Below are 22765 nucleotides of genomic sequence, written 5' to 3'. Positions count from 1 at the left end.
AGGTCCTTCCTGTATATTTCTGTCTCCTTATGAAAAGAGTTGAGTCAGAGACTTACCAAGGCAGTAAAAATACTGAATGTGAATAATTCTCATGATGAGTAATTAGCACATGGGCAAGCAGTGGTTAATTAAGAAGCTGTGTGGTCTTGCCTCTGACACAGACCACTGTGTGATCTGTGGTAAGTGATATTACCCCCTCACCTTTAGGTTCCTCACTTGTGAAATAACGTTGGACAAAACTCTTTTAACTAAGATTCATTCCAACTCCAAAGTCCTGCGATCACATGTGTTCCCTCCATACCAATGCTCAGAGAAGTGATGTTTTCAGTGGGCCAAGGTGCCTCTTGTCCAGTGCTGCCACTGTCTTGGTGGGACTGAGTTATACTTCACAGTTCCTTATTTTCCTAGCAGCCTGCTGTGACACAGAAATCAAAAACAATGGTCGAACCATGGGGCAGAAATAATAATGATTCCCTCAGTGACAAAATTTTACCTATCTGGGCATGCTAGTCAGAGTAATGATGTTTCTAAAGGGAGTATCTTTTTAATACTCTTCACAGCTTTTTTTAATGCTCCTGCTAAATAGCTAGGAAGGTACCCAGAGGCCTTAGGGGTCAGTTGGGGTTAAAGCACTAGCATTCCAAATGTGCTCATGGAACAGCCAGGTGGATGAATGATTAACCCAGTGAGTAAATTGTTCAGTGACTGGGACCAAGGGTGTTGGTAGACATAGGGGCTGGGGTACAGCGGGTGCATGCACGATCAGGGGAGAAGATGAAAGCAGGATTGGTTCGAAAACCATAGCCAGACAAATACATATGTATAAAAACGTAGAAACACACACACATATGAGTTAACTTGTTTTGTGGTTATACCTGCAGAATCTTTGCTGCTAAATTTTGAACAGTTTTCTATTTCACACACATATGTTTTAACGATATGCACATTTACATCAGCACTCACAAATAGATTCAGTTGCAAAGTATCTGAAAAAAAAAAATCTTGTATAGGAAGAGAATAAATGCAGAAAGGAAGGGGCAAAAAGTTGACCCCCTCGGGGCTGGTTTGGGGCTGTTTGGTTTCTGGAGGGACTGAGGCAGCCAGCTGTAAAGGTATGTACAAGACCAGAGCCGGCAGGGGAGTCACTGCAAAGGCAAAGGAAGAAACAAGGGGTTCAGGCGGCCGCGGGGCACTCTCCCTGCTCCCCTCACACTGTTGTGACTGCACCTGCTGCATGTGACCGGCGGGCACTGAAGGCAGCCGCAGCCACAGCGTGGTGACGAGGCAGCTGCAGCCCTGCCAGCTCCCGCCCAGCTCTCTTTGAGAAAAGGGGAGCAGGAACTGGACTAGCGGGGGAGAAACTCCCTGCAGAGCTGCTTCCTACACGGATCCGAGGAGGAGCCTCTCCCGAAACGGGCACTGGACTGTTCTGACGTGGCGATTCCCTCGGGAGCCCCGGGAGTTTGAAGACCGAAGGGAGAAGCCCGCAGAGAGCATCAAAGGCTGAGGGGTGCTATAAAAGGAACAGGGGAGTTCTTTGAAAAGAATCTGTCATGCACCGAAATGCTTTCTGGAGAAGGTGCCATTATCTGCCTCCCCTTTTGCTCAGATAAAAGGAGCCAGCAAGGACAGTACTGAAATATCCCTCAGGGGCCTTTTGGTCATTGTTCCTCTTTCCCCTGCTCACAGCTATTTGCTGACCTTTCCAGAGAATCTCAGTCCCCCCAGTTCCAGCTGAGAAGACAGTTCTTAATAAAAAAAAAAAAAGAAAGAAAAGTCTGCTGTTGGAATGGGAGGTGCCGCTTGCTTGCTGTGGTTCTTTTTGCTGTGACATTTTGGAATGTCTGCAGAAACAAAAAAAGTAATTAAAAAAACCTCAAAAACTCCCGGGATTAGGCAAGAAAAAAGGAACTTTTTTGCCAAAAAGAAGTAAATGAGAGGTGGTAACTTATCCCTGATTCAGGACCTGGATGATCAAAATCTTCAAGTTCTAGGAAACAGCACTTCAACAAATAAACAAACATGAGAAGGAGTAGCTGTGGGATCCCGATATCACAGAGAGACAGGTTTTAAAGGGAGCCAGAAACGTGTTCAGAATTTGGGGGCTGTATGATGCCTGAAGACAGAAGTACTGGGGGGCGCCCCTCAGGTGCCTTGGCGTCTACTCCTTTCATTCCTAAAACTACATACAGAAGAATTAAACGGTGTTTTAGTTTTCGGAAAGGTAGGTACATAATATGTTCATGTCCTTTTAAAATATCTTTCTGATGCTTTAAGGTCAGTTTACGCTCAGATAAAGTGGGAGTTTGGAAGCCAAGAGCTTAAAACTGTACAAGAATGGTTTATGTGTGGTTTTGCTTGTCTATACTTATTTCTCGAGGTTCCTATTGATCTGTTTATTACTGCCTGTGAATGGGCCAGGTGGGCGGGACTTAAAGAACGGTGGTCCTAAAGGGATCACCTTGACTGCTGGAGAACAAACAAGCTGGCCGGACCATGCCGAGGGGAGGGGCCGAGACTACCTTGGGCTGTTCCCAGACTCAAATCAAGCAGCCATGCTGTTCCCGCCTTGAACTGAGTCCCTCTCAAGTCCCCGTTCAGCGCTCCCATCACATCGGTTTGGTTCTGGCTGCCTGCGCTTGCCTCTCCTCCCCTACTGAGAAAATTGTAATAATCGGATTATCTGTAGTGACCCCTTTTCAGGAGGCTTTGAACCATATTGATTAACACTAATAAGAAATAGGAGTCACCTTGGCTTTCCAAATATATCATAAGGTGGCACTGGGAGAGGGCAAAGATATGAAGGATCAGGAACAAGGGGTGGGAAAATATAAGCTTAGGATCAATAAAAGAAACTAAGTATTTCAGGGCTTCCCTGGTGGCGCAGTGGTTGAGAGTCCACCTGCCGATGCAGGGGACACGGGTTCGTGACCCGGTCTGGGAAGATCCCACCTGCCGCGGAGCGGCTGTGCCCGTGAGCCCTGGCCGCTGAGCCTGCGCGTCCGGAGCCTGTGCTCCGCAATGGGAGAGGCCACAGCAGTGAGAGGCCCGCGTACCGCAAAAAAAAAAAAGGAAACTAAGTATTTCAGAATTGATTTGTATAGGGGGAGTTAAAGGGTACAACATAGGTAAAATGAAGTATTTCTATAAAATGTTTCTGTATCAACATACTTTAAAATGGCCTTTTGTTTTAAAATGGGAATAATTAAATCAAATGAATATTTAAATTGGAACTAGATAATTATAATTTTAAAGTCATGTACTGTAACCTAATAATTTAATCAGGAGCTGACTTGAGTCCCATCTAAGGTTGTTCTTTCTCCCTTTTTTCTTTAATTTGCCACCTATTAATCAACATTCTCTATCTAGTAATCAACAAAAAATAGAAGAGAAGAAAAACCGTATATTTAAAGCAAGATATAGTGGGAACTTTTTAAAACTAAACCTTGCTCCTTCTGAGTCTTTTCCTTTGAGCAGTTAATATCTAGCTATGATCATTATTATATATTATAAGCAAGGAATTATCATATATTATAAACAAGGAATTCAGGTGTTACTTTATATTCCTCTCTCATCCACAAAGATAATTAAATGAGAGATATGTGTCTCATGTTTTATAGATCTTTAGAGATTTCATGGTTACTGTAAGATTGCATCATTCATAGAGAAATTGGCAATGAGAGAAACTGAAAAAGGCTAGGGATTAATTGCTTAAAGGACATCCCCTCTTCTGGTTCTCCCACCACTCAGCAACTAAATTGGGTTTATCCAAACATGTAGAGAAGGTCTACTTTTCTAGGTTATTACTGCTCATTTGTAACATGAAATGTTCTGGGGACAATTAATTTATCTTCGAAATGCAGAGCAAAGTGTTTTTTACGTTTTCCACCTTCTCTCCTCCCATATTGGAATATAGCATGTCTTCAAAAACCCTGGCTAACACTGCTGTTCGTTATGTCCTCTTCGCTCTCTCCTTAAATATCAATGAGGGAAGGCAGTGCTGCAAAAAAAAAAAAAGAAGAAAATTCCCATGGGCTGGCAAATGGCAACCAGAGAGTGGGGAACAGCTTCCATCTATCATCTCCTGTGGGCTATTTTTAAACTATTGTCCTTGCCTCTGCAAAGTCTTAGTAATCTGAAGAATGTTCAGCATTTGAGTCAAGGATTAACAGATTTTTATTTTACAAAGTTGCATTCTGGTTACTGTCAGAACCATAAAGGAGAGGAGGTGCAGGGGGCATTCAGCTGTGTTAAGTTCCCTCTCCCTGCTCAACCACAGTTAGGCAGTGAGGTTCTGGGAAGGAAGGCGCCAGGCTGAGGCTGGGCTGCGAGGCTGTTTCTGTGCCACACTAGCCGTTGTTTTCAGCGGCGGTGTGAAGCCCAGGGTGTTAGATCTTTATTCAAGGTCCTGCACTGAAAAGAATGAACTTTTCTTTCAATCCCGGGTTCCCAAACCATGCTACCTTAAGAAGAGAGTGTCGTTTTGTGCTTTGTTTAATCCCCTGGGTGCTCCAGGAGTTCCATAAGTGGACAGGGGTTTCTGAGTTCCTCTCCCAAGCCTGTTGGAGAGCATCCACTGAAGTCCTTTCAATGAAAGCAAAAGGGAGGGTGCAAGAAGCATGGAAAAGCACCAAGAAGTGCAAAATGGTAATGCGTCTGCTTTTCCTGATCCACATTTAAAACATTTTTTACTACTGTTATGGGTCGGCTGACAGAAGAGGCAGCTCAGCACTTCAGAATGGCCCTCAGAATGAAGAGGGGAGCTCAGTTAAAGTTTCCAGAGGCCTGGTGGGATTGCAGCTTGCATGCTGTGCCTGTTGGAACTCACTGCTCTGAGTTCCTTTCTCTTACAGACCTCTTCTGTCCTTTACTGCCCTCTGTTTCTTTGTTCAGCTACTAATAAAGGTCTCTGGACATGTTTTCTCAGTGGTTTTAAAAATCTAGGCACTGTGAACCATCTATTAAGTGGGGAGAGTGGTGCTTTGGATTTATGTTCTGGTGAGGTAAAGATTACAATGTGTTCTTTACCCTTTGGATTTTGAAACTATATACTTTTTACCTCCATAAGACTATTATGTAATATACAGAGCCTAATCAATCTTTTGATTACTTGGAACACTTTGGGTCCTGATGTCAGTGTTAATTTCTAGTCAGAATGGTCTGGCTGGTTTAAGATTGTTGTGATCACAGAACATACTAAAGTAAAATTTTAAACCCTAACTTTATCTTGTCTTTTTCCTGAGTCGTGCTCTTCTTGGAGATAAAGAATCATTAATTCCCCAGTGCTTTTTTTTTTCCCCCTAGACAGTAACTTAGTGGTCATGCCCCATTGCTTCTTCCTTCTTTATATACTTTCAGCTCCATTTCTATTTCCATCACCTTAGTTGTCTGTGCCTTTATGGCTTTATGCACGCAAGGTACTTTGACCTTAGAAGTGGCTCTTCAAGACAGCATCCATCCTCACCTCTTTTCACCCCAACATTGTTCACAAATTCCTGCAGCACAGTTCATTTGTAAAGCGTCGTCCAGTTGGTATTCCTGAAACAGTACTAACAAGCAATGTTCCACGGCTTAGAAATTTTTCATGAGTCCCTATTGCTCCCAAGAGGATGTCCCGTTTCTTGCAACTGTCAAGGGCTTCTAAGTAATTCCAACTATTTCCAATTCCCCAGACTATCCCCTCTTCCTCCTTGAACCCATCTCCTGTAATACCTCTTTGCTCTGTTCAGTGCCCCCTCTGCAGTGATGCTCTCTCTCCTCTGCAGTCTGTCCACACTCTACACTGTCTTCAAGTCATTGTTGGCTCTCACTTCTTCATCAAGCCTTCTCTGTTCACCTGTTATACTCTTTACTCTATAGCCCCTATATTTCTTATATGCTGCCACCTGGTCACCTTATCTTCATAGCTATTTTCAAGTGCTTTTATGCACATTTGTGATAAGAAATATATATTTGTATTTGTTTATTTCTTCTCAAAGTTAAGAATGGCAATAGGTCTATTCAATCCAGGATTCAAGATCTATTGCAGGCTGGTGAGGTATAGTATTATTACTTATCTTTTTCTGCTAGTTCAGAGACAGTAGTGAATTAAAATAGAATATCTTTACAGAGGTGGTGGATAACACCAGCATTTTCTTTAAAGTAATTTAAAGTATTCTGATCTGTCCTCAGAACCTATTTTTCCCTGTATATGCAGATGGTATGTTTATAAGTGAAAATGTTAATACATTAAGTGATGGTTAACCTTAAAGCATAAAAAAGTTAATGTATATGTTGTAGTCACATTTATCAAAATTGATTTGTCCAACAGAATGCTACTATCCAAATCCATATAATTTTAAATGGTGCTATAAATGAGTAGCTCATTAATTCACATGTCAAAGTTTTACAGAGCATCTACCAAGTGATTTTGGGGGTGAGAAGGCAAACAAAACAAGTTTCCTGGAATCTGTGAGTTCACAGATTCCTTGAAGATAAAGAAACATATAAAATAAGTAATTACTTAATCTGTAATAAGCACTACAACAAATTATATACGAAGTCTGAGGAGTTTATGAATAAAAGACTCACCATGGACTCATCTGGAAAGGCAGTGATTCATCTGAACTACATGAAATCAGATTTAGTCTTTGGAAGTTTATGGAAAGACATTTTCTCTTACATGATCCTAAAAGAGTAGTCAGCATCCCTATGGGAAAAAAAGGTCTGAATTGAATTAACATAACATAGTGGAAAAGGAAGACTTTTAGAGTCATATACACCTGTGTTTATACCCCAGATCTACCACTTTCTAGATATGTGACTTCAAGTCACCTAGCATCTCTGAGTCTATTTGTAGAAGGGAGATGTCCTTGCGGAATATTTGTGAGTGTCAAATAAGAAAATATATGTAAATTGCATGGCTTGGTACCTGGATGTAAATGGTGAGTATAATTACTCTGCTGGTCTAAGACCAATGCTATTGGGTCACTATTATCACATTATTACACTTGCTTATTTTTTTCAAGCCTTTATTTTTCTCCAGTCTGACTACAAGGAGAGTCAAGATTTTACCATATATTCATTGGTTATTATAGATTCTGAGCTTCTTGAATTAAGTTTTCTATCCATAGAAGATTTGTTGGCTGCTTAGAAAGTGCTAGTAACAGACTGAAGTAAGCTTTGGCTGTCTTTGTTTCTTAGTTCTGTACTAAATTGGATGTCTTTTATTTTTATTTGTCCATTTACCATGGGCAAATGTTCATTTTTAATTGAATATTATTACAATCCTGGTGACACCGCGACTTATTCTGTTAGCAGGGTTGTAGTAAGCAGAAGGATAAGTAAAAGCAAATTATCTATATGACTTAACATGTAATCTATGGCACGGAAGGGACAGGGAACTCTGAAAAATAACTGATAATAGAAAATTTAAGTAGTAACCGAGAAGTTATCTAACTTCTGCCTTTTTCATCAACAAATCAAAGACTTTTTTGTTTTCACGTTTTTATAGGAATCAGTGCCACAACCTGAGAAGTCTTGATAAGTTTCATTTTACCTTGGAGTTAGTCATTTATTTCCTCTAATTGAGGAGATGAAGTATTTTATTTTAATGCATGCATTAATTCTACAAATGTTTATGGAACACTCAATCCTTACCCACTTTGGTGTTAAGTTCCAGGGAGCAAGAGAGTTTACCTATGTGTCTTAATCCATTCAGGCTGCTATAACAAAATGCCACAGACTGGGTAGCTTCTAAACAAAAGGAATTTATTTCTCATGGTTCTGGAGGTTGAAAGACTGAGATCAGGCCAGCATGGTTGGGATATGGTGAGAGCCCTCTTCTGGGTTGCAGACTGTCTACTTCTTGTTGTATTCCCAAGGGGCTGAAAGGGAAGGAATGAGAGAGCTCTCTGGGGTCCCTTTTATGAAGATACTATTCCCACTCATGAGGGTCCTGCCCTCATGACCTAATCACCTCTCCAAGTCCCTACCTCCTAAAACCATTACCATAGGCATTAGATTTTCAACGTAGGAGTTTGGAAGGGACACAAACATTCAGACCGTGACACTATGGTAGACGGAGTATGAGCCTTGGAGTCTTTCATGTTCCCAGTTCAGTCCTTATGTCTGCAGTACTTTTGGAAATTTACCTAAACCTCCTTTAAGTTTATAGGATAAATATACAGTATAAATTGTTATCCAATATCATTTATAACAATAATAATAAATGTAAAATAATCGTTTTATTATAATAATTGTGAAAGTACAATCTTCTTTTGACTGGTGAGGGACTAGTCCAGTATGGGTAGGCATCTAAATAAACAATTACAAAGCAATATGTTAAGAAAGCAAAGAAGAAAATAGCAAATTTTGTGTCTGGGATGGGGGTGAGGGAATGTTAGTAAGGACTTAACACAGGAGAGGATGTGAGTCGAATCTTGCAGGATAAGTTTTCCTAGGCTGGCTCATGACAGCAGGACCTACCTTCTAGAAGGAGACGTGAAGATGTAATAAGTCATAATACATATAGGAAACAACAAATAGTTCAGTATAGTTATCGAGTATGTTGTTTGTGAGGAAGCAGCAGTAATGAGCATGGATATGGCACAGTGCCTGGCACAGAAAGGGTGCTACCTAAACATTTGTACTTTGAATAGTGGATGAAGAGGCAGAGATCAGATTGTGGAGAATTTGTATTTCATGAAAAAGAGTTTGGTTGGCCAGGGGGCACCATGGGAAGAAATGAAGCAAAAGAGAGGCATAATCTGATTTAAATATTATGAAGATCACTGTGGCAGCACTTGCCTGGTTTGGGAACCCAGCTCTATAAAAGTCATTTAAGAAATATTGAGGATCGAGATTGAAAAGAGTATTCTTGAAGGAAAGAATTACGTAAGGTGTGAGAAGTGTCAGGAAGAAGAGTGAGATTGATAGATTTAAAGGGAGTGAGCCATAAAGTAATGCAAAAAATAAATTTGGCTGTCAGTGATTTGGCAACTAGGTAGTTATTGGTAATTATAGAAAAAGCTCTTTTAGTGGAATGACGGTGTCAGAGGCCACATTGTAACAGTTTGACAAGAAGATAGAAAGTGATGAAATAGAGCCAGAGTTATACTTAGTTGGGAATCAAGGAGCAGAGTGAATAAAGGGACAAGGCACAGAGAGTACAAAGATGTTTAGTTTGTATTTATTTATCTTTTAGGATGGGTAGAATTTGAGTATATTTTTTAGATCACACTGAAAAACATCACAGGCTGCCTCTAGCTATTGAGTATATAAATCACACATAAAGGAGAAACCTCACAAATCCTGAAGATATTTAGATTTTCTTTATACTTTTTTCTCTCTCCTGTCTCTCCCTCCAGTTGAAACAGCCTCCCACAGATATAATAAAATTACCTGTGCGATTTACTTTCTCAGCCTAGTGGAAAGTCACGTCCTGAGTGATGCTTCATGACACCATCAATATACTTCCAGGAGAAATATGCAGAAATTCCAAGGATGGTTTTGTTAGGGAATGTGAAACCTCTCTGAGAATTTAAATGGACATAGCTGGAACTGTTTACAAGACTCACACCACAGGGAATATTCTTGTTAATAATCTACTAATCAATGTGTCCTTTTCTCCATGCTGCTAGCTGGGGATAGATCATGACCTTGTGCTTTTTTGTTAATTTTAAAATTGGAAGTTTCACTGCTCCCTCAAAGAAAATTCTAACTAAAGCAGCTTTTAAAAAAGAATTCCCCCTACCTTTTTGTACAAAAAAAACATTCTCACACAGGAAGTTAACTCACCATCTACCTTTGTAAGTCAGAGATGTTTGGGACATTCTATTTCCAATGCTACAGAATGGGAAGTATACATCTAATCATTACCTAATTCTTTGCAAGACCAGATAAACAGCAGAAAATTACTATTTTTCTCACAGGAATTTCTAAGTATGTGTACATACTGTCTACATTTTTTAAACTCTTTTACATATTTCGTTGCTAAATAGGCATAGCTCTTTATATTAAGGAAATCATTTTGTTGCGCAAGATGCTGAGTTTTTTCCTTCTCCTTTTTTTTTCCCGACTTCCCTCCAAATTTGCCATTTTCTCAACAGAAATCACCACTTCTAGTGTGATGACAGGAATTGAGGTCAGAAAACTAGTAAGAGACGTGTTTCTTCCTCTGTAACTCAATTTTCAGCCATTATACCCACTAGGCAGTATTGTATAATACACAAACAGAGGCTCTGAAATTCAACAGCCTTGATCAAATCCTGGCAACATCTTTTACCAGCCCTGTGACATTCAGCAAGTTACTTAATCACTCTATACTTCCATCTCGTCCTCAGTAAAATGGTGGTACCCACCTCATAGAATGCTGAGAGTTTTAAATGAGAGAAATGCAGGTAAACTTCTAGTACCCATGCCTGGCGTACATAAATACATCCTAACTATTACCATTTTTTAGAGCACAAAAAGGATATGCTATTTTCTTCACTTTTTGAATGTATTAATATTTTAAATTACTAGGAAATGAGGACACATAATAATTGGGATTAAATAAAGTGGAAGAGGACAGGTATTCAGGAACTAGCAAAGATTTTTAAGCGTGACTAAATCTGGATATGGACTTCCATTCTGCCACTTGGTGCTGTGTAACTAACCTTAGGTGATTTATTTAATATCTCTGAGCCCAATTTCCTAAGGTACAAAATAGCTACCTTGTATATTTATTATGGAAACAAGAGAATATATGTCAAGGACTTAGTGCATATTAGGTACCTAATACATGAAAGGATGTTAGGGCTTTTGGCTTTTAATTTCTTACTATACCTGTTAAGAAAATTCTTATCATATAGGCAAGCCTATATGTAACAAGGGGAGAAAAAAAAAAAAAAAAACGGAGTGCCCATCTAAAGCAAAAATTACTGTGTCCTTTATCACATCCTTGAGTTTTGGGGAAAAAAGAAATCCTGAGAGTTTTAAGAAAAGAATGTTTGTTTTTCATTACTGCATAAAACCAAATTTTGGAAGTTTGGTTCTCATTTGTAGTGCTCATAGAGGTTGAACTGGAACATCTTTAGTAGATTTTCTGCTGGATTTAGGGAGAAACCTTATGTAATGTATCAGTCCAAAAGAATAAGTGAAAAATCAGATATGTAAGATTTATTCCCAAATGTTAACATTATGTTTTTTGGTTTTTGGTTTTTTTTTGCGGTACACGGGCCTCTCACTGTTGTGGCCTCTCCCGTTGCTGAGCACAGGCTCCGGACGGGCAGGCTCAGCGACCATGGCTCACGGGCCCAGCCGCTCCACGGCATGCGGGATCTTCTCGGACTGGGGCACGAACCTGCGTCCCCTGCATCGGCAGGCGGACTCTCAACCACTGCGCCACCAGGGAAGCCCAACATTATGTTTTAATATAATTTATAAGTGCCTCTGAAAGGCTATCTCCTCAATTTTGGCAGGATAGAACCAAACATCCCAGGCAAATAAGCATCAAAGAACTTCAGGGGAAAAGATATGGTATTCTTCATTCATAACCAATTTTCAAGCTTTGTTATTAAAATACTAGAAGAGCTTCAAAATCATTATCACCACTTCATACAGAAATGAGCATTGTTGCAAATAACCGAAAACCCAGTGAATGGTGAATTATACAGGGGCTTATTTTTCTCACATTGAAAAAAAATCTCCAAGGAGTTGCTGCTGGTATTGGGTCAGTGGTTCAGTGATTTCAGCCCCGTTATCTCTGTGAATCTTTCAGCCTTTCCCTCGTGGCTGTTGCCTAATGGTCAAAAGATGACTGTTAGTCACAGGTAGCATGTCCAAGTTCAAGATGGAAAAAGTCATGACTGGCAATTCCAGCTATATCTTTCTCTTTCATCAAGATAAACAAGTCTTCCTAGAGACTCCAGAAGACTCTTGGGAAGTAGGAGAAGTATTTAATTTTCCAGCCACGAAAATAAAAATAACAAGAGAAAATAGGGGTGTGAATATCTGTTGAGTTAGGGGAAAGTGTTTAACACACCGTTATAGAGAAACTGCTTGTTCCAAAGTCTACAAACTAAGCTAATTTCTAATTCTGTTTTATATGCATTTGACTATTAATAACAGGTAACTCAATCTTTTTTCCTAGAAGGAATATATGGATACCATTAGTGCCAGATTTGATACCAGGTGTACAATAGTTTGGTTTGTTGTTGTATTATTGTTTCTACTTAGGCTAAGAATATTCTCTTTGGTAGCAAGTGTTTATTGCTTGGAATGTGATGGTTTTGCATTACTGAATCCATACATAAATTATTTTACATATAGGGAGGTAAAGCATATGTTCTTACTATTAAATTCTGAACCTGATGTTTTTGAAATATTCCCCAAACATTCTGGAGTCTTACATAGTTTCAACATGGGACACTCATTTTTCTTCCCCTTTTATGAAAATCATAAGATCATTAAAGCCACCCCATCTGGAAACATTGGAATCACATTTGCTTTGGCTCTTTTTCTCCCTCTTTTCTCATTGGTTGATCATTTTTCCAAATTACCAACTGATAATAATATATTTTAGAGGCATTGTTTCTTTTTTTTTTTTTTGCGGGGTACGCGGGCGTCTCACTGTTGTGGCCTCTCCCGTTGTGGAGCACAGGCTCCGGACGCGCAGGCTCAGCGACCATGGCTCACGGGCCCAGCCGCTCTGCGGCATGTGGGATCTTCCCGGACCGGGGCACGAACCCGTGCCCCCTGCATCGGCAGACGGACTGTCAACCACGGCGCCACCAGGGAAGCCCCGAGGCACTGTTTCTTAATCAGTGGGGTACCAAATGCATGCACCAAGAAATGCATCATTTGTAGGTAATTAAAAATCATTAAAAATCATTGATAAAACTGATCAAAATTGTTTTGATTTTTATTACCCCCATGTGCTGACAATTCTAGGCAATGTGTAATCATATATGCCTCCCTGTTAGGACAAACCACCATGACCCTGTCTCCTCACTTTTAGTATGCACTGCTTCGTATTTCCAATACTTCTCTTTCCAATAAATTAATAGTTTAATATTTTAAAGAGCCAACACTGTCTGAAATATTTTATATGGATGAAAATTCTGCATTTCTTTTCATGGTTTTATCCCTTTGATTATAATCATAGCATCATCTCTTGGTTGAAAAAAAAGGGTGAACAGAGACATGAATAATATTTAAACTAAATGAAAATTGGACATAAATTTACACTTGTAACAGAAGTAGAATTTGACTATTATCTACAGAATATTTATGTTTTTAAGTTTTGGGATATGTTTTTTCCCAAAAGGAAAAAATAAAAAAAAACCCAAAACTGAAATTATGTTTATTGCAATATTTCTTATTTCAAAGTGGATATCTCAAACTCCGTATTTCCATTTCAGTTTTGGGCTAAATATGGAATACAGGGGGAAAGGACAGCACAAGGTAAACCCTTTTCATTTGAAGAATTGTACATAATGAATTTAATTCTGTAATAATGTTAAGTACCAGACGTGAAATGCTTGCTAGCATTCCAATCTTTGTTTTTCCTTTACATTGAGTTTTAAAAGAAAGCAAACAAAGTGAGAAAAGATGAATTTCTCAAATTCATTGTGATCCTTTATTTCTCCAGGCATTTTTGGACAGAAACTGGAAGATACTGTCCGTTATGAGAAGAGATACGGACACCGTCTGGCTCCAATGTTGGTGGAGCAGTGCGTGGACTTTATCCGACAAAGGGGGCTGAAGGAAGAGGGTCTCTTCCGACTGCCGGGCCAGGCTAACCTTGTCAAGGAGCTGCAGGATGCCTTTGACTGTGGAGAGAAGCCATCCTTTGACAGGTAGATTTCAAGTTTTCACTAACCATCCTTCACTGAGACACTCAAACTCAACCAAAAGGTTGCAGTAAACTGAGATGACATAATCTTAATTGATGTTGTAACAGTTTAGAAGATGGATTATATGGCCTCACAAAGATGGATTGTTTTTAAGTTACAGAGTCAAAAATTTGATACTTTAGATGTCTTTCTCTGCCATACTCCCCCCCCACCTTAAAACATTATTATTTATTCTTTTCCTTTGGCCCTAAATTAAAACTGTATTAAACTTTTACATTGGAAAAGTAAATTTTCAGAATAGGAGTCTTCTCTTGTTTGATGTTTCTTTGAATTCTTTCAGCTAAGGGATATTAAAAGTGTTGATAAACAGAGATTGGGATATTGGCAATGTAATTAAAAGTATTATATTTTTAAATATATAGCTCCATCTTAATCTAAAATAGATTTGCAAAGAAACAAGGAGAAGTATATAGTATGGTGAAATTCAGGAAATAATGGAAGTTGCAGAGAAGAATGCATAAAGCATCCATAACTCCACTAACTGAGTTGAACACTGATAATATTTTGTAAATTACCTCCTCCTGTTCAGTTTTTTTAATTCAGTAGAAAAATATAGTCATTTATCCTAATATTATTAACTCAACATTTGTAGCAGGGTTTTTTTCATATCAAGAGTTGAAAAATGCCCTTTTATTCCAGCATATTCTAACTTAACATCTGATCATTGCCAACCTCTGTAAGCATAATTTTTAATAACTATTTCACTCTATAGGTATATTGTTCATAATTGCTTCAATAAATTTGGACATTTAAGTCGTGACTTTATTACTATTACAAGTAATGTTGTAGTGAGTACACAATTGATATAAATATTTCCTATTTTTGGTATATTTTTTCAGGAGAGATTCTCAATATTGGACTTGTGGATAAGAATAGTTTTGATACTTGAAAATTGCCTGCTTAAGTAGTATTTCTCTTTGAAAGTATAGAATTATCATGTGGATAGACAGATCTACAGGACAGATAGACAAGAAGACTCTTGAATACATGATATGAGATAAAGGAAGCATCATTGAGAGTATGGGCTTGTTCCAATCCAAAAAATTCATGGTAACTCATTTGATGCCCCTTTACTGGTCACATTAACAAAACCCCGAACAGTGATACAATCATGCTGGCAAGGTGTGTTGAGGTAGGTGCCCTGATGGTGAGAGTACAGATCATCATAGTCTTTCTAAAGAAATTTAGTAATGTATTTCAAGACCCTTTAAGCAGGAAAGTCCAGTCCTAGAAAAAAATCAGATATGTGGAAAAAAATGAAGCACAAAGTTGCTTATTACAATTTCCATAATAGTGAAGAATGAACTCCAATCTATTATCTCTAGCAATAGACTGTGGTTAATATAATATAATAAAATGTTATTCACTTATTAAAATTTTGGGAAAATGCTGATTAGATAATAAGTAGAAAAATTAGACAGGATAAATTAATTGATCAAAATGCCACCTTTTTACAAAAAGTGTCACAGTTTATGAAGATTCATAAATTCCCTCTGAGAGAGAAAAATTAAATGTGGTGGTAAAGAAATGAATTCAAAACTAGGGTCAGAGAACAAATTTCAAAAATGCAGATATATTTTTGGTTGGGGAGCCACATGTCTTATTCTATACTTTGGAAAAAAATAAAAAAAGATCCGCAGCTCCATAGTTCAGGCCTGTCCGCAAGATATAAACAATGGTTTATCTAGGAGAAATGTAATTTTTTGTTCCAAAATTAGAAAAAAGTTTGTCAATGGAATCCTCAAAATAAAATATCAGATTATGGGATAAACAACATCCTATACAATGAACTCATGTGACATTGATAAATTTCAGTGGTCTTTTTCTTTACATTTATGTATGGCCTAAATATATGCAGATGACCTTAATAGCAAAATTTATCTATTAAAAGTTCTTTTGACACAGGCATTTAAAATTTGGTTCTTTTAACAGCTCTTTGCTAATATGTGCAATTTAGGGGGATATTTTATATATTTAAGGATATTTGTGAAAGATGTGCCCTGTAAGCAAAATTATTCCTCTGTAACTATAGGCTGACAATGAACTTTATATAAAATGTGATCCCAGTTAAGAAAAATGTATTTTTTTTGTATAAAAATGCATCAGTTCATAGAGACTAAAGAAAATATAACAAAAGATAAACATTAATTTTGTGGAATAATGAATGACCTTCTCCCCTTTTTTATACTATAAATTCAGTAACTATACATTACTTTTATAATCAGAAATTTAATCAGAAAGATCTTTAATTAATTTCATGCTGCACAAAAATTTCCTTATCTTTTGATAATTTCTGAAGTGTAACTACAGAAACTCCCCATTTACTAGAAAATCTGTAAAAGAGAGTTACAGAGAGTATTTCAGCGTCAGAAACAATATGGTAACATTGCTAGTATGCTTTGAGAAAAAGGAGTGTCATTTGTTTCCTCAGTCATTCACTGGTTCAGGTTTCTACACTGGTGTATTAAACCACCCCAAAAGTGTGTGGCATAAGCAATAACAACCAATCATTTGTTTATAAATCAGCAATTTAGGCAGACCTTGGCAAGGATGTGCTCATTTCTCCAGTACATAGTGTTGGTTCATGTAGATCAGTTAGGTCTGAAGGATCTAAGATACGGCTTCACTCACATGTCTGTAGCATTGTCTGAGGTGACTAAGGTAGCTGAAGGCTGCATGGTCCTTTACGTCCCTCTCTCTGTCTCTCTCTATCTGTCTGTCTCTCTCTCTCTGTAGTCTCACATCCGATAGTGTGTCTCTTCATGCAACTTTTATCTCTAGCAGATTAGTCAGATCAAGCGACATTAAGGCTCAGGGTTCTAAGAGAGTAAAGCTGGAAGCTTATAAGCATTGCATTGCTCAAAGCAAGTCACGAGACAGGGCCAGCCTAGATTTTGGGGAAGGGAAATAAACTCCAGAACTTAATAGAAAGAAGTGGCAAGCATATACAGAGAAGGAAAAATTTGTGAGACACTATTTTAGGAGAAAATCACTATAGCTTTAAAGTCTAGAAATCAAGTGGAGTAAATTCCCTAACTTTGTTCTTTTTCAAGATTATTTTGTATATTCTAGGTCATTTGCATATCTGTAAAAAATTTCGTATAAGTTTGTCAGTTTCTACAAAAAATCCTATTAGGATTTTGATAGAAACTTCATTGAATCTAGAAATCTATCCATCTAGAAAAGTGACATCTTAAAAATATGAAATCTTCTAATCCTTGAACATAGCCCATCTCTACATGTCATTAGGACTTTTTGTATTTCAGCAATACAAAATTGTATTGTAATTTTCATTGTAAGATCTTGCTCCATTTTGCTAAATTTATCCTTAACTATTTAATGTTTATAAATGCACCTGTAAATAGTATTATTTTTTATGTTTAATTTTCTAGTTGCTTACTGCTAGATTATACAAATATGATTTTTTATATAGAGATTTTTCCTATAAACTTGGCAAATTTCTTTATAAATGCTACAGGATCCTTCTAGATCCCTTAGGATTTTCTCTATGCATGATCTTGTTGACTGTATATGAGAGTATTATTTCTTCCTTTTCAATAAGCTTTGCATTCCTCCTTCTTAATTTTCTGTATTTGCTAAGAACTATTCTACAATAGTAGTGAGTGGATATACGTTTTGTATATGTAGAGGGAAGTTTTTAGTCTTTTGCTATTACTCATGATGGTAGCTATAAGTTTTGTGTAGATGCCCTTTATCAGGTTTGAAAATGTTCTTATATTTCTAGTTTACTGACAGTTTTAATAATGACAGACAATTGAATTTGATCAAATCCACTTTTTCTGCATTTATTGCAGAAATTATCTGGTTTGTCTGTTTTATTATGTTAATGAGGTGAATTTCAAATGTTAAACCAACTTTGCATTCCTAAGATAAACCACTTTTGGTTGTTATGTATTACTCTTTTAATATATTGACGTATCTGACTTGGAAATAACTTGTTGAGGATTTTTGGACCCGTATTCATCAGGGCTATTGACCTAGCAACTTCTTTTCTTGGAATGCATTTGACTAGTTTTGTTATCAAAGAAATTCTGGCCTCAAAAGTAGGCCAGAAAATGTTCCCTCAACCTCTATTTTCAGAAAAATTGTATGTAGTTTGTATTATTTCCTCCATAAGTCTTGGGTAAAATTTACCAGTGACATCCTTAGAGGTGAGGTGAAACAGGTTGATCCTGAATAGCCCAGTAGGTTATAATAAGAAATTTAGTTTTTATTCAAAGAGATATGGAAATCCATTGAAAGATATTTAACAAGCAAATGGAATAATTTTATTTACATGTTAAGAAGAAAAGGTCACTCCGTGAGGGAAAACTAATATTTTCTACTACTCCACCCACAGAACACTTCTGACACCAAATATGTGGGTTTTCCGTAAGAAGCAATTCTCCAGTTCTTGGTAGACACCCACTGAGTGTCCTACGATTTAATCAATTCTGGCACTAACTGCCCAGAGTTAGTGCAGACCCCACAGGTTAAGGGCTCATTTCCACAAATCTGCCCCCCTCCTACTTCAGGTACCAATGACAAGTCCCAGGTTGCCACCTGTAGTTCTGACCAACTAGCCATAAACCTGAGGTTCCTCAAGATCAATCATTTGCTAGAATAGCTCACAGAACTCAGGAAAACAGTTCAGTTACTAGATTACTGGTTTATTATGAAAGGATACAACTCAGGAACACAGATGAAAGAGATGCATAGGGAGGAATGGGGTAGGGGCTCAGAGCTTCCATGCCCTCGCCAGACATACCACCCTCCTGGCACTATGACGTGTTCACTAACCTAGAAGCTTTCCAAACCTCTTCAGTGAGGGTATTTTTATGAAGGCTTCATTATATAGGCATGATTGATTAAACCCTTAGGCTAAAGCTCCAACCTTCTAATTACCTGATTGGTTTCTCTGGCAACCACCCTTCACTCACCCCACCCTCCATCATCCTTATGGGCTTTCTCAAGGATGCCTTAACATAAATTCAGGCATGGTTGAAAGGGGCTTGGTATGAATAACAAAGACTTCCCTTTCACCTTCCTCACTCCAGAATTATTTTAGGAACTGGGGATAAAAAACAAATATTATAACAAAAGACACTTCTATTACTCTTATAAGTTAGGAAATTACAAGGGTTTTAGGAGCTCTGACCAGGAGCTAGGGATAAAACCCAAAATACATCATGGTATCACAATCTGGCAATCTGAATATGCTTGTATTGACAAATAAATTGTTAAGCTTGAGTCTTTCAGTAGTAGGGAGGCAGAAATACAAATTACTGGATCTGCTGATTTTCAAAAAAGGATTTCCAGATCCATGGACAGTGAAATAAAAAGAAAAGAGTAATGTATTTGTGGCCAAATGTAATTGCAAACTACATTCTTAGGGAATAAATAATCCATAATTTCCCAAGGAGAGTATATTATTTTTGGAAATGTGTCCAAGTAGAGTATTCTGCCCCATCTGCTGTTTTAGTTACTTGACTGAGTTTAAACTTTCTCATGACCAAGTCCCAGTTCAGGTTTCAGTTTTTGGGATGTGAAGACAAACTGCCTGGGAACATTTTCTAGTTCAGGTTAAACTCACCAGTGTTCACCATCAAAGTGATCTAAAAAAGAATGTAAGTTAAAAAATGCAGATCATGCATAATGTTTTGAGTAGATATTAGTATATAAAGCAAAGTACAGAAATTTTTCTTTGTGAAATATGTTAAAGAACGACAATGAATAAGTATTTTCTCTTATTCTAATAAAGCTTATATCTCACTAAAGGGTCAACTGGATTTAGCTATCATCTTTACATTTATTAAAACCTGGAAAGAAATTCCCACAGGAATTCTGCAAAGATAATCTCTAATTTTAATATTAAGACCTATTATTATTGTAACTCTAACATTAAGCACTAAAATTTGAATTTTAAAACAAACTTTTTAAATACCATTTTAAAATTATAAAAATATGGTGTTATTAAAATTTAATGTAAATATTATTAAAATCATATTTTAAATTATAACATTTTCTTTATACAATTTAGAATATAGAAGAATATAAGAAAGAAAGATGACTATTTCAAAATTAAACAACCCAGAGAGCTCTTTCTATATATATAAATAAGTAGATATAGAGACTTAAATATAGAGATATATCTAAATACAGATATATATATATACACACACACACACACACAATTACTGGAATCACACAGTTTTTACATCTTGCTTTTCTTGTTAACATTACATCATAAACAACTTTCCATGTCACTAAGTAGTTTTCGCAAACATGATTTCAGGGACAGTATAGTAATTCATCCTATCATTATATTGGTTTGTGTTATGGGAGAAGAGAAAGATGGTTTGAGAAAAAAGAAATTAAAACATACACTACTTGAATTTAGAGAGATTGCAAGTGCATGTGCCAGTTTTTATGAAACCATGCACTTTCTGCTCTTCTTTAATTATATCAAATGCTATTTTCCCAGTTCTGAGGTTCAAGTTTGAGACTTTTACGTACGCATGACTTATCAGTTAGATGATGTATTCCCATAGACTCCTTGACCAAAGTGAATTCTGAGAGAAAGGACACTCTCATTGACCTGAAAGAATTTGTATTTAATCAGTTTATGTCAACTGTAAAAAACAACAGATGTTGGAGTTCCTAACCTTTCTTTTCTTCAATATTTCTGTTTAGAAGTGAAAAAAATTAAAATATAACATTTTATATTAAACTTCCCCACTTTGAAGGGACAAAAATGAAATGCAGAATGTGTAAAATCAGATTAGAAGCAAAGTGTTTTTTCATTTCCAAAGCTCTCCGGATGGTATCAGCTGTTAAAGAAGACACAGTTTCAAAGAGCTGGGAAGGTAGGGTCAAAAATGGTCATGTGGGTGTCACCATCGTAGCATTAACTGCTCAGCAACAAAATAACTATGCACTTACAACAAAGCATTCAAGAGCAAGGACAGAAGCCTGGAGAAGCCAGTGATTCTACACACTGTCCAAGAATCCCATAAAACAGCTGCTGTCCGAGGTACCCCAGCTGCCCTCCCTTATACTGAGTTCACTCTGTCCTCTTCCCTCCTCTTCTCCTGTGTTTATTTTTTTATTTGTTTTGGTGACTGACAGGATTACAAAACAAACTGCAAGTCTACAGAGATAAGATGAAAAAAAAAAAGCCTAAAATTTAGAGGCAGAAAACCCAGACACATTTTAATTTTATCGTCTGGGTAGCGATATAGCTTTGAGCATTACTGACCTGAGTTGTGAAAAGTGAACTTGAAAGGGAGAGCACTATAGACACAGAAGAGATTCTCAAACATTATTTTGTATAAGAATGACCAAGAGAGAGAACTCAAGATTCAGATGCCCAGAACCCACTCGCTCTCATTCTGATTTAAAACGTTTGAGGATACCTAGGAATCTTCATTTCAAACAAAGCCCCAGGTAATTCTTTTTTTAAATTATTTTTTTATGTAGCAGGTTCTTATTAATCTATTTTATACATATTAGTGTATATATGTCAATCCCAATTTCCCAATTCATCCCACCACCACCACCTTCACCACCGCCGCCACGCCTACCAACCCCCCACTTTCCCCCTTTGGTGTCCATACGTTTGTTCTTTATACCTGTGTCTCTATTTCTGCCTTGCACCATTTTTCTGCACCATTTTTCTAGATTCCACATGTATGCGTTAATATATGATATTTGTTTTCTGACTTACTTCACTTTGTATGACTGTCTCTAGGTCCATTCCACATCTCTACAAATGACCCAATTTCATTCCCTTTTATGGCTGAGTACTATTCCATTGTATATATGTACCACATCTTCTTTATCCATTCGTTTGTCTATGGACATTTAGGTTGCTTCCATGACCTGGCTATTGTAAATAATGCTGCAATGAACATTGGGGTGCATGTGTCTTTTTGAATTATGGTTTTCTCTGGGTATATGCCCAGTAGTGGGATTGCTGGATCATATGGTAATTCTATTTTTAGTATTTTAAGGAACGACCATACTGTTCTCCATAGTGGCTGTATCAATTTACATTCCCACCAACAGTGCAAGAGGATTCCCTTTTCTCCACACCCTCTCCAACATTTGTTGTTTGTAGATTTTTTGATAATGTCCATTCTAACTGGTGTGAGGTGATACCTCATTGTAGTTTTGATTTGCATTTCTCTGATAATTAGTGATGTTGAGCAGCTTTTCAGGTGCCTCTTGGCCATCTGTATGTCTTCTGGGGAGAAATATCTATTTAGGTCTTCTGCCCATATTTTGATTGGGTTGTTTTCTTAATATTGAGCTGCATGAGCTGTTTATATATTTTGGAGATTAATCCTTTGTCCGATGATTCATTTGCAAATATTTTCTCCCATTCTGAGGGTAGTCTTTTCGTCTTGTTTATGGTTTCCTTTGTTGTGCAACAGCTTTGACGTTTCACTAGGTCCCATTTGTTTATTTTTGTTTTTATTTTCATTACTCTAGGAGGTGGGTCAGAAAAGATCTTGCTGTGATTTATGTCAAAGAGTGTTTTTCTTATGTTTTCCTCTAAGAGTTTTATAGTGTCTTAAACTTAAAACTTACTGGAATAAGTAAGTTTTATAGGTCTTACATTTTATAGGTCTTACATTTAGGTCTTTAATCCATTTTGAATTTATTTTTGTGTATGGTGTTAGGGAGTGTTCTAACTTCATTCTTTTATATGTAGCTGTCCAGTTTTCCCAGCAGTACTTATTGAAGAGGCTGTCTTTTCTCCATTGTATATTCTTGCCTCCTTTGTCAAAAATAAAGTGACCGTAGGTGCGTGGGTTTATCTCTGGGCTTTCTTTCCTCTTCCATTGATCTATATCTCTGTTTTTTGCCAGTACCATATTGTCTTG

At 37.3% G+C, this 22765-nt stretch overlaps 1 protein-coding gene across 3 annotated transcripts in view; it reads left to right on the top strand.

The window, feature by feature from the left end:
* The window catches only part of ARHGAP24 (Rho GTPase activating protein 24), a 511224-nt gene that overhangs the window by 446497 nt on the left and 41962 nt on the right, over nucleotides 1-22765 (top strand). For 2 of the 3 annotated variants that reach the window (XM_004285424.3, XM_004285427.3), the window contains one exon: nucleotides 13613-13820. In XM_004285424.3, the coding sequence (XP_004285472.1) occupies nucleotides 13613-13820 (208 nt within the window). Of the gene's footprint in view, nucleotides 1-1284; nucleotides 2225-13612; nucleotides 13821-22765 lie in introns of those variants that run through there. The other variant, XM_004285425.3, reaches the window with a different exon arrangement.

This window comes from Orcinus orca, chromosome 4, assembly GCF_937001465.1.
Source record: "Orcinus orca chromosome 4, mOrcOrc1.1, whole genome shotgun sequence".
NCBI classification, from domain to species: Eukaryota; Metazoa; Chordata; class Mammalia; order Artiodactyla; family Delphinidae; genus Orcinus; species Orcinus orca.
This window is presented reverse-complemented; position numbering and strand designations above follow the sequence as displayed.